The sequence below is a fragment of the Herpailurus yagouaroundi genome, unplaced genomic scaffold (assembly GCF_014898765.1).
Source record: "Herpailurus yagouaroundi ecotype Mexico unplaced genomic scaffold, PumYag 208, whole genome shotgun sequence".
Taxonomy (NCBI): Eukaryota; Metazoa; Chordata; class Mammalia; order Carnivora; family Felidae; genus Herpailurus; species Herpailurus yagouaroundi.
The window spans coordinates 6658925-6672840 of record NW_024412439.1 but is presented as its reverse complement, the minus strand read 5'-3'; the positions used below and the strand labels follow the sequence as shown (position 1 = coordinate 6672840).

Here is a 13916-nt window from a genome sequence, read left to right as displayed (position 1 = left end):
TGTGTGTGTGTGTGTGTGTGTGTGTGTGTGTGTGTGTGTAAATGACATAGAATTATACATACACATTGTACCAGTGTCAGATTCCTGGTTTTGATGTTGTGTTATAGTTAGATAGGATGTATGTATTGGGGGAATTGGGTGAGGTGTATATGGGACTTCTCTGTGCTATCTTTGCAATTTCTTACAAATCTATAATTATTTTTAACTAAGAAGCTTAAAACTTTCTCTTTAGAGATTGAAAAGGTATTTATCATAATCATTTTGGCACTCATGGTCCTGCTTCTGATCACTATGAATCTGTGTATACTTTCAAAGTCAATTTACTTTTGAGGTTGACAAGAGAACCTGTTTGTAGTGATATTGTTGTTACATTTTACAATTGATACCTGTTTAAGCAAGATCTGGGACAGTGATTCTTTGTGTATGACATCCTGGCTTTCAAAGACCTTGTCTTAATTTTTTTTTTTTAATTTTTTTTTTAATGTTTATTTATTTTTGAGACAGAGAGAGACAGAGCATGAGCAGGGAAGGGTCAGAGAGAGGGAGACACAGAATCTGAAACAGGCTCCGGGCTCCGAGCCGTCAGCACAGGGCCCGACGCGGGGCTCGAACTCACGGACTGTGAGATCATGACCTGAGCTGAAGTCGGCCGCTCAACCGACTGAGCCACCCAGGCGCCCCTCTTTTTCTAATTTTTAAAAAATGTTTATTTTTGAGAGAGACAGAGATAGAGCATGAATGGGGGAGGGGCAGAGAGAGGGAGACACAGAATCTGAAACAGGCTTCAGGCTCTGTGCTTTCAGCAGGGTTTGAACTCTCAGACTTGCGAGATCATGACCTGAGCTGAAGTCGGACGCTGAACTGAGCCACTCAGGCGCCCCTAGTTGTTTGTTATTCTAAATACTGCTGCAGAAATTTTTAAGCTGTGTCTTCGCACAACTCTTTCATATCTTTCCTTGGCTATATATGAAAGGGTCACACTTCTCAAGACCTTTGGGGAAACAATATACGATTAAAATGGTGTGTTTTTTCAGTAGGTGTCATTCTGCATTAGAGTGTTACAGTTTTATCTTTGTTGAGTTGGTAGGCCAGAATGGGATTTGTTAAAAAACTTCAAGGGGGGGCTCCTGGGTGGCGCAGTCGGTTAAGCGTTCGACTTCGGCTCAGGTCACGATCTCACGGTCCGTGAGTTCGAGCCCCGCGTCAGGCTCTGGGCTGATGGCTCAGAGCCTGGAGCCTGCTTCTGATTCTGTGTCTCCCTCTCTCTGACCCTCCCCCATTCATGCTCTGTCTCTCTCTGTCTCAAAAATAAATAAACGTTAAAAAAAAAAAAAAACTTCAAGGGTTTTTTCTTACATATTTCAAAATTATTGAGAAAGTTATATACTTTTGCATTTTTTCTTATATTTGGCCACTTTTCTGTATTATCCTTTGCCAGATTTTCTATTAGGATGCCAGTCTTTTGTACTGATGTATAATATAATGAGGACTTCTGTCTTTTCTTGTTAGGTTTCGTATGTTTTCCCAGAAATTGTCATTTGTCTTTAAATTCTACAAATTTTTGATTGAATTACAGAAATAGAAAATTTCAATGTGGTTAGCGTATCAGGGTTACCATTACGGTTTCTGGCTGTCAGCATATCTTGAAAGTTTTTCCTGGTGCCGAGGTCAGAAATGGTTGTAGACTCACATTTGAGTACCTAAGTTTGGGCTTTTGTTTTTTTACTTTTCAGGTAAAAAAAAAAAATTTTTTTTAACTTTTTTTTTTTCAAGTAATCTCTACACCCAAATGGGGCTCGAAATCACAACCCCAAGAGTCACATGCCCCTCCCAGTAAGCCAGGTGCCCCTAACATTTCAGGTTTTTAATCCTGATGTAATCAAGATTAGTGAATTATCAGGGGAAAGAGTGTGACTTTTCTCCCCACAAATGATTAGTCATGAATTTTTAAAACTTTTTATTTATTTTTTCTCAATTCAAGGTAATTAGCATACAGTGGTGTTGGTCTCATTGTACAATGTAATGTACAATATGATGACTCAGCAGTTCTATGCATCACTCACCGCTCATTGTGACAAGTGCATTGTTAATCAAACCCCCTCACCCATAAAATAAAAATTATATTTTTAATTATCTGATTATTCAAATTCCATTGTTCAGAATCAGTACTCTTGTACTAAATCCTTGGATTTGGGACTGTTTCTGGACTGTGTTGTATCCTCTTTCTGTGTGTTTCATTTGAATAGTGTATCATCATTAAAAATAGCGGGAATTGTATTGGCATTTCATTACAGTCTTAAATTCCTTTGGTTACTGCATTTTTATGTTATTTAGTCCTCCCAGCGAAGAATACTTTGTTTCTCTCTATTTGCTCAAGTTATCTTACTGTCTGTTAATTTTTCCTTCTTCACTGGCTACACACATTTCTTAATAAATTCTTTAAAATATTGTTGTCCATTCTGGGAACGCGTGGGTGGCTCAGTCGGTTAAGCATCTGACTTAGGCTCAGGTCATGATCTCACAGTGCATGAGTTCAAGCCCCGCCTTGGGCTCTCTGCTGTCAGCACAGAGCCTGCTTCGGATGCTCTGTCTCCTTCTGTCTCTATTTCAAAAATAAATAAACTTAAAAAAATTTTTTTTGTTGTCCATTCTGAATACTTGTCTATACCCACTGTCTGTCCTTTTTCTCCTTTTATTCTTTCTGTCCCCATTCTTATGGGTTCTTTTACCCCCATCACTGAATGACATCACTGCTGTCATTAGAGCAATCACCATCTTTTTGTTGCTGAAGCCCATGGTCAGTTTGGAGCCATGACCTTCCTTAATTTTCCTGGGATGTTGAAAATACTATGTTCTTGAAGACTTTTGTCTCTTGATTTCCATGACATTTATGTGCTCTTGGCTTCCTTCCTGACTGGCCCCTCTCTCCTGGGTCTCTGGGGCTTCTCGTCTTCCTGATCTCTTTTATTTTGGTATGCCCCAGGGCTGAGTATTCAGTCTCTTTCTTTCCCTTAACTACCCAGATTCTCCTAGTGAGTCCATCATCCAGTCTTAGGGATTAATACTTTCTTTCTGTCTCTGTTCCGTGATGTACAGCTTCTGTCACTTAGTAGATGCTCGGGGATGATGAGTGCCCATACATTTCTTACTGTCCACTCCTCACTTGTAAACTCCAAAATTATATGTCTGGTTTCCTACTTTGTATTACTTCTTAGATCCCACAGAAGTTGCACATATAACAAGTTTATTCCCAAGCTCTTGACCTCATCATATCACTCCTCTGCTCCCTACAAAATCTGGGAGCTGCCTCCGCTTCCCCAGTTTCTCTATATTTCAGTAAATACTTACCCCTCTTTCCAGTTGCTCAAGGCACAGCCTTTAGAGTTTCATTTCCTTCCTCTTCATACTCTACATCCTGTCCATAAGCAAATGCTGTCTGCTTTACTTTCAAGGCATAGAACCCGCTCTCTTTTGAAAACAACTAATGTTCCTTTAAAGAAAAAAGGGGGGCGGTGTCCCTGGGTGGCTCAGTCTGTTAAGCGTCCGACTTCGGCTCAGGTCATGATCTCACGGTTCCGTGAGTTCGAGCCCCGTGTCGGGCTCTGTGCTGACAACTCAGAGCCTGGAGCCTACTTCGGATTCTGTGTCTCCCTCTCTTTCTGCCCCTGTCCCGCTCACAATCTGTCTCTATCTCTTAAAAATAAATAATAAAACATTAAAAAAAAATGTTTAAACCACCAGTGTTTCTTGGTCCGGCCACTGGCATGTCTCGCCTGCCTGATTGCTCTAGTCTCTAGAATGGTCTTCCGCTTAACCTTGCTCTAGTAGTCTGTGCTTCATGTAACAGCTGGTTACCCTCTCTGAGCATTGTTAAATTATGCCACCTCTCTGCTTAAAACTCATCCCCAAATCCTCATAATGGGCCTAGAAGGCTCTATATGATCTGGCCCTCAACTGTCTTTCAGAATTGTCCACACGTTACCTTCTGCCTTGCTTGCCACACTCTGGCCACCACACCGACCTCTGTGTTCCACGTGCATCTGGAGGATGTTCCTACCTGGGGGTCTTTTCCTTTCTCCCTTGAACTCTCTCCTCTGTGAATATTTTTAACGTTGGCGGTCTTTCACTTTAGTTAGGTCTTGGAGCAGATGCCATGTGCTTGGCTAGTCCTTCCTGGACCACCACATCTGACCTGTTCCTCTCATCTCCTTGACCCCACTTTACTTCATAACCCTCATCACCACCTGATTCTTTGTTTTTGTATGTGTCTTTTGTTTTGTATGTGTTTTGTATTTTGTATGTGTATATGTGTCTCCTGACTAGATTGTGAGCCCTTTGAGACCCCCATCTTTGCTTTTTTTTTAAATTTATTTATTTAAAAAAAAAATTTTTTTTAACATTAATTTATTTTTGAGACAGAGAGAGACAGAGCACGAACGGGGGAGGGCCAGAGAGAGAGGGAGACACAGAATCCGAAACAGGCTCCAGGCTCCAAGCTGTCAGCACAGAGCCTGACGTGGGGCTCGAACTCACGGACCGCGAGATCATGACCTGAGCCGAAGTCGGACGCCCAACCGACTGAGCCACCCAGGCGACCCTAGAATTTATTTTTAAGCAACCTGGAGCCAACATAGGGCTGGAACTCACAACCCTGAGATCAAAAATAGTGTGTTCTACTGACTGAAACAGCCAGGCGCCCCAAGACCCCAGTCTTTAGTTGGCTCCCTGCTATATTCTTGGGTGCTAAGACAGTTTTTTGTTGCTATTTTAAATGTCACATAATGTGTTTTCCTAATATTGCTGATATACAGGGAAGCTATTTAGATGACTATGTTAATTTTATAACCAGCCAAAGTACTAATCTGCCTCATTTTTGAATTTGAATTGATCTCAGATGGTACTCAAGGTACCATTCTGCAAATAATTTTTGCCTTGGCTCTCCTTCTATTGATTGATATTTCTTATACATTTGTATGTATTTACTTTTCTCATACTTCTAGATCAGTACTGAATGACAATATTGATTGTACGATTCTCATGTTTTTTCTCACTTGAAACCAAATACTTTTTTTCTGATTAAAGTCTGTGCATTTCTGTGTGTGTACATGTGTGTGTGTGTGTGTGTGTGTGTGTGTGTGTGTGTGTGACAGAGAGAGAGAGAGAGAGAGAGAGAGAGAATGAAGATGAGCATGAATTAGGAACAGCTATTAAAAATTTTATTAAATGCCTTTTTGGTATCAATCATGCCATGAGGAAATGTTTCTCCCTGTGTCGCTACTGGCATGACAAATCATAGTAACATGTTTTCTGTGGTTGAACCATTCCGGCCTTCCAGAAGTGATCCCTACATGGCTCATAGTTTACATGTTTAATGTATTTTTACATGTGGTATGGTAATATAATTTCTGCATAAAAGTGTTTAAATGAGAATGGTTCATACTTTATATTATGAAGGTTTTCTATAGGCTATGCTAGCTTTAAAAATCGAATTGGGAAATTTTCCATCTTTAGTTCATTCATATAGTAAAAAGTTACTGATCATCTTGTGAATGAAACATATCTTTGATCTCCTTGAGCTCAAAAAAGTTTCCCCAGACTTCAGAACATTTGTGGTGGTATAATTTTCCGTTCTTTGAGACTGAAATCCTTCTGAGCCAGAAGTCTTTGGGGAAAGGTAGATGATTCTTCAAAATCTGTGAGGTTTTGCTATTTCCTCAGCACCAGATGCATGTGGGCGTGTGTGAACGTGTACATATATTCACATACGTATTTTGTTTTCTTTTTTTTAAAAAAAATTTTTTTTTCAACGTTTATTTATTTTTGGGACAGAGAGAGACAGAGCATGAACGGGGGAGGGGCAGAGAGAGAGGGAGACACAGAATCGGAAACAGGCTCCAGGCTCCGAGCCATCAGCCCAGAGCCTGACGCGGGGCTCGAACTCACGGACCGCGAGATCGTGACCTGGTTGAAGTCGGACGCTTAACCGACTGCGCCACCCAGGCGCCCCCGTATTTTGTTTTCTTAGTTGGTTTTATTTATTTATTTATTTAGAGGGTACAAGCTAGGAAGAGGGGCAGAGGGAGAGACAGAGAGACTCTTAAGGAGGCTCTATGCTGAGTGCAGAGCCCAATGCGGGGCTCTATCTCACAACTGTGAGATCATGACCTGAGCCACCATCAAGAGTTGGACACTTAACTGACTGAGCCATCCAGGTGCCCCCTTAGGTTTTTAAATATTAGTTTTAAGAACTGCTTATTGGAATGTTTTTTAGTAGCCAGGTGTGTGGTAGTTTAAAAAGGTGTCCACAATTTCCTTAATACCCTGCCCTTTATAAGGTGGAGACTAAGTACTGCCTGATGTATGGGCCGAACTTAGTGAGTCACTCCTAATGAGAGCATATGGCAGAAAGGACAGGGTGTCCTTTCCGAGAGCAGGCCGTATAAAAACACTGTAGCTCCTTCTTTCTTTCTTGGATTGCTCACTTTGGGGGAAGCCAGCTGCCATGTTGTGAAGACACTTGGGTAGCTTTATGAAGAGACTCGTGTGGTGAGGAACTAAGCCTTCCTGCCAGGAACCCAGTGAATGAGCTTAGTGCCAAATCTTCCAGAACCCAGAAAAGCCTTAAGTCTTAGTTGACATCTTGACCTCAGTCATGAGATAACCCGAGTCAGAACCACCCATCAAAGCTATTCCCTGAATCCTGACTCACAGAAACCGGGAGATAATATTTGTTGTTTTAAGCTATTCAGTTTTGGGATAATTTGTTATACATCATAGCTAATGAGTACAAAGAGTTTCATTGACTTCTTTTTAATTTCTTGACTTATTTCTTATCAAAGCTTTTTGGCCCATATGTTTCTGCCTTTTGAGACATATTAAGATTCTTTTTAGCATGATAGATGATCAATCAAATGTGAAATATTGGAAAAGACCTGTATTATTAATTACATATACGTAACACCTCTTTTTTGCCTCTTTAATACAAACAAATTGAGAAGGATTAGTTCAAAATGTGTAACATTCAATTGTCGGTTTCTTCTTATTTCTTGGTTTTTATTTTATATGTTTGCATACAAAGTAACTTGTGTATTTATTGTTATATATGTTTTTGGATATAACATTATTTTATCTTTTTCTTTTTTTGCTATTTTTGTTAATGTGACATATCCTCCAAGTTGATGTTTTCCTTTATACTTCTGGCAAGCTTTTTGTTTTTCAAACCTATGCTTCGATTTTAGATTCAGGATGCTGGGTCTTTAACTTCTTGAATCTTAAATATCTACTCCTCTCAATGAATAACTTTTAGATGTTAAAAATAGTACACTTGGAAGTAAAGAAAGAACATGTCAAAATGTATTTAACTCATTGGGAAGAGCACTGGGCGGGTAGGATGCTGAAACTAGCATAAAAGCATTTGTGTCATTTAGTATTTACAGTCACCGAGGAAAGAACGAGATGGCCCATCCAAATAAAATGCTGCTAATTATCTCCAGGTCAATGAAGAAGTAACGTTGGGGGTTACAGGACAGAAATCATTTGCATCCCTAATGGACAAAAATATACACGTAATCCTGTAACTGAAGCGGCCCTAATGAATAATAAATATCAAGCAAACTGAAAAGGGCAGTTAAAAAATCCTTGGGTTGGCCCCAGTGTGAGTGAAAGGAAATGGAATCCTTTTTTGACATATTTACAGGAGTTGGGGAAGTTTTCACGACACACACATGCTAGAAACATAGAGCAGTTTCAGAATGACCTGCTCCCCCAAGACCACAAATGGTACCCATTTTAAGTGCACACTTTGAATTTTGACAAATGACTGCTCATCAGTCAGGAGAGGAAGATGTCTGTTACTGAGAAAAGATCCTCGGTCCTGTTTTCTGTCCATGCAATTGGATTTTCTCATCCCGGAGATTCATCCAAATGCAATCTCACGCCACGTTCTTGTCTGGCCGCTGCCTTTCTCTAGCGCAATGTGCTGAAGAGGTAGCCGTCCTATGGGGTATGTTAGCTCATTCTTGTTATTGCTGAGAAGTTTCCATTGTGTTGATGGACCACGATTTGATGTCCACTCACTGGTGTGTATGTTGGCCTTAGCAAGTGCTTCAGTACCTGCAGTGCCTCCATTTACTGAGGGCGTTTTGCTGCCGGCCATGTTTTGTGGTTTTCAGTGTAGGAACCCTTGAGCGCCTTTTATGTTTATTCCTAACCGATTCATGGTCCTTGATGCTACTCTTGTAAAATGGAATTTTAAAACCTATCTTCCAGCATGTTTCTGTTGTCATAGATAAATACAGATTTGCGTATTTTGACATCATGCCCCGTATCCCTGCTTGTGTTGCTGTTAACTTTAGTAGGGATGGTCTGTGTAAACAGTTATAGAAGTTCAAGTGTCTCTGAGTAAAGGCAGTGGTGTGGTGTTTGGTTTTTTTTCTTCCCTCCTTAGCTTTCTAGACTGGCTAGGACCTCCAATATAACGCTGAACAGAAGTCCTATCTTGTTCCAGTGTTAATTAGGAAAAGAGTGTTCCAGATTTCATGGGTAAAAAGTATGACATTTGCTCTTGGTTTTTGGATGCTCTTTATGACATGATGTTTCCTTCTTTTCTCATAGTGTGCTGAGAGTTGAATGGTGAATCTTCTCAGATGTCAATCCTACATTTATTGAGAAGATGGTATAATATTCCTCCATTTTTCTGTAAATACAGGACATCCCATTGCTTTTCAGGTTTTAAGCCAGTGTTTGTATTCCTGAGATAAACACATTTGGTCATGATTATTATGGGTTCACATGTTGCTAGATTAGATTTGTCCCTATTTTTTTTTTTTAATTTTTTTTTCAACGTTTTTTATTTATTTTTGGGACAGAGAGAGACAGAGCATGAACGGGGGAGGGGCAGAGAGAGAGGGAGACACAGAATTGGAAACAGGCTCCAGGCCCTGAGCCATCAGCCCAGAGCCTGACGCGGGGCTCAAACTCACGGACCGCGAGATCGTGACCTGGCTGAAGTCGGACGCTTAACCGACTGCGCCACCCAGGCGCCCCAGATTTGTCCCTATTTTTGTTAATAGTTTTTGAGTTTGTGTTTATGAGGATTACGAATTGTATCATAATGTCTTTATTATGTTTTACAAGTGAATAAATTGACCTCATAAAATGTTTTCGAAAGAAATTCATGTAAGACTGGTCTTATCTTTCCCTTGCGTGGTCGAAAGAGTTCACCAGAACATCTGGGTTCGACTTTACTTCACGGGAAAGTTTTTCATAACAAATTCGTTGAAAAAATAGCTTTACGGCTATTCAGATTTCTATTATTATTTTTGATAGGTTTCATTTTCAAAACCTGTGTCCATTTTGTCTGTTTCTGGAAGAACGGCAATGTCCCCCCTTTTGTTCTGATTTCAGTAATTTGGTTATGTCTCTTTTTCTCTCATTGTAGCCAGAAGTTTATCCGTTTTGTTGATCTTTCCGAAGAGTTGGTGTGCATTCTGTTGTCATTTTTGTTGTTTTTGTCTATTTCACATACTTTTCACTCTTCTTTTGATTTTTTTTTTTTTTTTTTTTTTTTTTTTTTCCCTGAGTGGTTTGGCCTTCGTTTGTTCCATTTCAAACTCCTTAAGCTGTGAGGTTAGGTTTTGATGGCTGGCTGTGTCTTTTCTTCTAGTATTTGCATTTATTCAGTACTATGAATTTCCCCCCTGAATACTACTTTCGCTGCATTTCCTGAAGCTTCATGAGTTCTATTTCGTTTTCACTTAGTTCAGGGTATTATTTTACTTTATCTTGAGGCTTCCTCTGTGATCCGCGGGTTGTTTAGAAGTATGTTGTTTCACCTCCAAATATTTGGGGATTGCCGAGGTATCTTTCTGTTACTGGTTTCTAATTGAGTGACTTCGCGATCTGAGAACACGCTTTGCATGATTTCTTTTTTAAAAAATAAGGTGTGTTTTATGGCCCAGAACATAGTTTATGTCAACAAATGCTCCATGTGAGCCTGAGAAAAGTGTGTATACCCTGGCTCTTTTGGGCACAGTATGTGCCTCTCTTGGTTGACGGTCCGGGATTTTTATGTAATGTGTATCTTCTCAGGTAAATACACATACCCGCAACTAAAAACTAAGTAGCCTCCAGTGAGTATTTATACAGCCTCAGTACTCCTGTTCAAAGCAAAAATATGTAAAATAAATCTGCAAACTAGTTGTTGCTGAGGGGCAGAGATTATAACAGTCAACTATCAGACTTCTGGACGTTTCTTTCAATAGTACTCACTCTCAGTCTTACCTAGGGACTATCAGCTCTGTGCTACTGGTTCTCTTCTCCATCCCTGACACGTATGGAACTAATGGTCCCTTATTTCAAGGACATGTAAAGAATGCTCCCTTCATGGGAATTACTAAAGATGATTTCCGCTGTTTGCATGATAGGGTAATATATTTTGCCAGTGCCTCATTTGGTTAAAAATGACTAATAGGTATCTTTAAAGCTCTGCATAGTGTTAAATTTAGCTTTATGATGAAGAGTGGGTAGAATAATTATAACGAATTTATTGAGTTTATATTTGCTCTTGTATTTCAGATATATTGTGGTGTGGCTTCATTCCCTGAAACAGAGAAGGTCTAGTCTTTTTTTTTTTTCTTCTTCTGTTTACCACTACTTGCTTACTAATCTGACCCCGTAATTATTTTTTTTTTCACTTCTCCAGTTTTCTTCCTTTTTTCTTTGTTCGTAGCTTCCAGTTTGCACATGCTTTGGAGTCGTTAGGGGGGAAAATGAGAAGAGTCACTTTGTTTTCCCTTTATGGATGTGGCCATTAGGTCGGGTTTTGTGGATTGTTCTTGCTTGTTTTCAATACAGTGATGGCTTCCTGTTGCTCCAAGTCTGACCCCACTTGTGGATTCTTCTAGAAGTATGCTGGCATTTCAGCCACCTACCCAGCGGTTGCTTCCACCCTGAACCTTGAGGGTTTGCATGATTAATGACTGTGACTTCTCTTTGTGTTCCAGCCTGAAAGAATAGACCCAAGTGCATCTCGACAAGGATATGATGTCCGCTCTGATGTCTGGAGTTTGGGGATCACATTGGTACGTTCGTCATGGTAGATTTAGCATTGAAAGAAAATTTTATCAGTCTTCCACCCCTCATAAGAACTGCCTTTCTCTCTCTCTGTCTCTCTCTTTCTCTCTCTCTCTCTCCTAGTCTTTGACTTTACTTACCTGTTTTTTTCCTCCATGGTCATAATCACAGGGACTATATCTTCTAGTTGTTGAAAAAAAGTATGTGTTTTACTTTATAAATCAAACCAGAGTTGACAGTTTCCCTCAAGGTTTACGAAGTGCCTTGGGCTCTTTGGTGTCGTGCTGGGTCCCTTGGCCACAGATACGAGGTGTCAGCAACCGCACTAGGAACAGGAACGGGGGAGGGTGGCACCCCCACGGTCAGTGCAGCGGTGAAGGCACCTGTCTGCTGCCGCCTCCAGTGGGAATAGCATGTACTCTCTGTACAGCATGTGTATTAGGTGTATGTGTTTACACGGATGAGCAGAGTTTCTACTTGGAATCTTCTACTCACTGAACAGAAAAGTCACACGTGAATGAGCTACAAGTAATTCAGTTCTTGTGGAACCAGAACATCCGAGGTAATAAACCTAAGGAAAGTTCTACCTTCAAACAACACTGAGAAAGAATAGTAAGGAAGCTACTTAACTTGCAGCTAAGCACAATTAAGCAAATTCTTCTTTCTCACCTGTACCTGTACTGAAATTTTCCTTCTATCTTAAAAGTTATCTGTCTTTGCTCATTACTTATCTTCGTTACCAAATGTTGGTTTGAAATTTTAGATTTCTTTTCTTGTGCTTGCTGCTTTATCACGGCTTGGTGCTGTTTTTCTGACCTTGGACAGCTTCTTCTACATGGGCTGTGAATTTCCCATCACTAGATGGGGCTGTGTCCTGTTTGCTAGGCAGCCCCAAACTTTCCCGTTCATTTCCTCCCCTTTGTAATGAGGTCCCACGGCCCTCAGCTGAAGAAGCCCTGAGACGCTGTCCTCAGTGCTGCCTCTCAGGTGCCTTCTTCTCTCACGAGCTCGGGGTCACACCCTCGCATAGCAATCACCTACCAGCATACCTAAAACGGGGCTCATTTAGGCCATGCTGCAGACTTAGACCTGTTTTTTCGGAAAAAGCACAATTTCTGGGTTTTCATTATCCTCAGAACAGAGCAAGAGAAAGGGGAGAATTGACCTTTGACCACTTGGGACATAACGTCCGTAAGATCCTTCGGATCTGGTTTGGGATGGTTTAGAGATGCTGTCCTGAGCACCCCACCATTGGGGTTTTGATCCAGACTTGATTTCTTCTGTTGTGGTAATACCTGGCTGTGGTCAGAACTGTAGTAACCACAGGATGGCTGGGGAACAGAATCGCACATTGCTTCCTTTGAGCTCAGGTTGGGCTTTTGTTGATTGAACCTTCTCTTCCCTTAAAAATGAATATGACCACTGTTCTGGACGTGGCCTTCCATTCAGATAACTATCGACTGTGCAGACTTTGTACCAAGAGTGTTCTAAAGCCAACCTTCCAGGATCCTTCACACAAAGGAATCAGAATTGAGGGCTATCCCAGCTCTTATGTGGTGGGGACATGGTCCGGGCTTAAGTTTGGGGTTTCCTTTAGTCCCAGTCCTTGAACTCAGTTGATACGGAATTCTCTGTATTACCTTGATTTCTAAACACCCCTTCCACTTAGCCTTACTAATTGGGAAAATTATATATCTTGTATGTCTTGCTTTTCCCTCTGTGTTCTCTTTAGTACGAGTTAGCCACAGGCCGATTTCCTTACCCAAAGTGGAATAGTGTATTCGATCAACTAACACAAGTCGTGAAAGGAGACCCTCCACAGCTGAGTAACTCGGAGGAAAGGGAGTTCTCCCCCAGTTTCATCAACTTTGTCAACTTGTGGTGAGTACGTGATGTCCAAATGCGCAACAAACACGCGGTGAGAACAGCCAGTGTTCCTGGCTCCCTGCAACACTGGGCCTCCATGCCCTAGAAGGGGGGTGGCCTTCTTCCTGTCGCTCTGCCTCTGTGCCAGAACTCTGGGCCACTTTGGCCACACGGAAGGTTCCAGCGGGCCCGGAGAGCATCGCTCTTGTGTTCTGCTAGTTGGATACTGATTTCTAGTACCTGGTACAAGAAATCCAGCCTCTGCGAGACTGATCATCTTATTCAGGTGCGGCTCTAACAGTGCAGTTGTGCTAGAATTGCGGGGAAGCTTTTACGAAGTCAAGAACCTACCAGGTCAGACTGGCATTTCAGGGCTGGCCCTCTGCTCCGACACAGGCTGTGACATAGTGCGATGCACGTAGGAGAGACCACCCAAAGCTTGGTGGGTCGGCTGAGCACTGGCTCTCTGAAAGCCGCTTCCGGGGAAGGTGTGAGCCCGACACCTGGTGTTGTTTGTCCACCTTTTAACAGGTGTGTGTGCATGTGCACACCTGCGTGTGCGTAGAACGTAAAAATAAGAACGTGCAGATACGGCAGGAACACAGTCGTGCTTTGTACTGTTTCAGTCTGTATTTTAATGTTTTATTTATCTTAGGGAGAGAGAGAGAGAGAGAGAGAGAGAGAGAGAGAGAGACAGAATGTGAGGGGCTAGGGGCAGAGAGAGAGGGAGACACAGAATTTGAAGCGGGCTCCAGGCTCTGAGGTGTCAGCACAGAGCCCGACGCGGGGCTCGAACTCATGAACTGTGAGATCATGACCTGAGCTGAAGTCGGGTGCTTAACTGACTGAGCTACCCAGGTGCCCCTGTTTCAGTCTGTGTTTTAAATGACACCTGTTTTGTTATCATTTGAATATTTTTGATAATTATTCTGTTTATCCAACATGATTTAAAATAATGTGTTTCTGGGCAAAAAGCG

At 41.5% G+C, this 13916-nt stretch overlaps 1 protein-coding gene across 1 annotated transcript in view; it reads left to right on the top strand.

The window, feature by feature from the left end:
• Positions 1–13916, top strand: part of MAP2K4 (mitogen-activated protein kinase kinase 4) — a 130392-nt gene that overhangs the window by 101538 nt on the left and 14938 nt on the right. Inside the window, exons 9-10 of the mRNA XM_040452933.1 lie at positions 11004–11081; positions 12806–12954. Coding sequence (XP_040308867.1) covers positions 11004–11081; positions 12806–12954 — 227 coding nt within the window. The remainder of the gene's footprint in view (positions 1–11003; positions 11082–12805; positions 12955–13916) is intronic.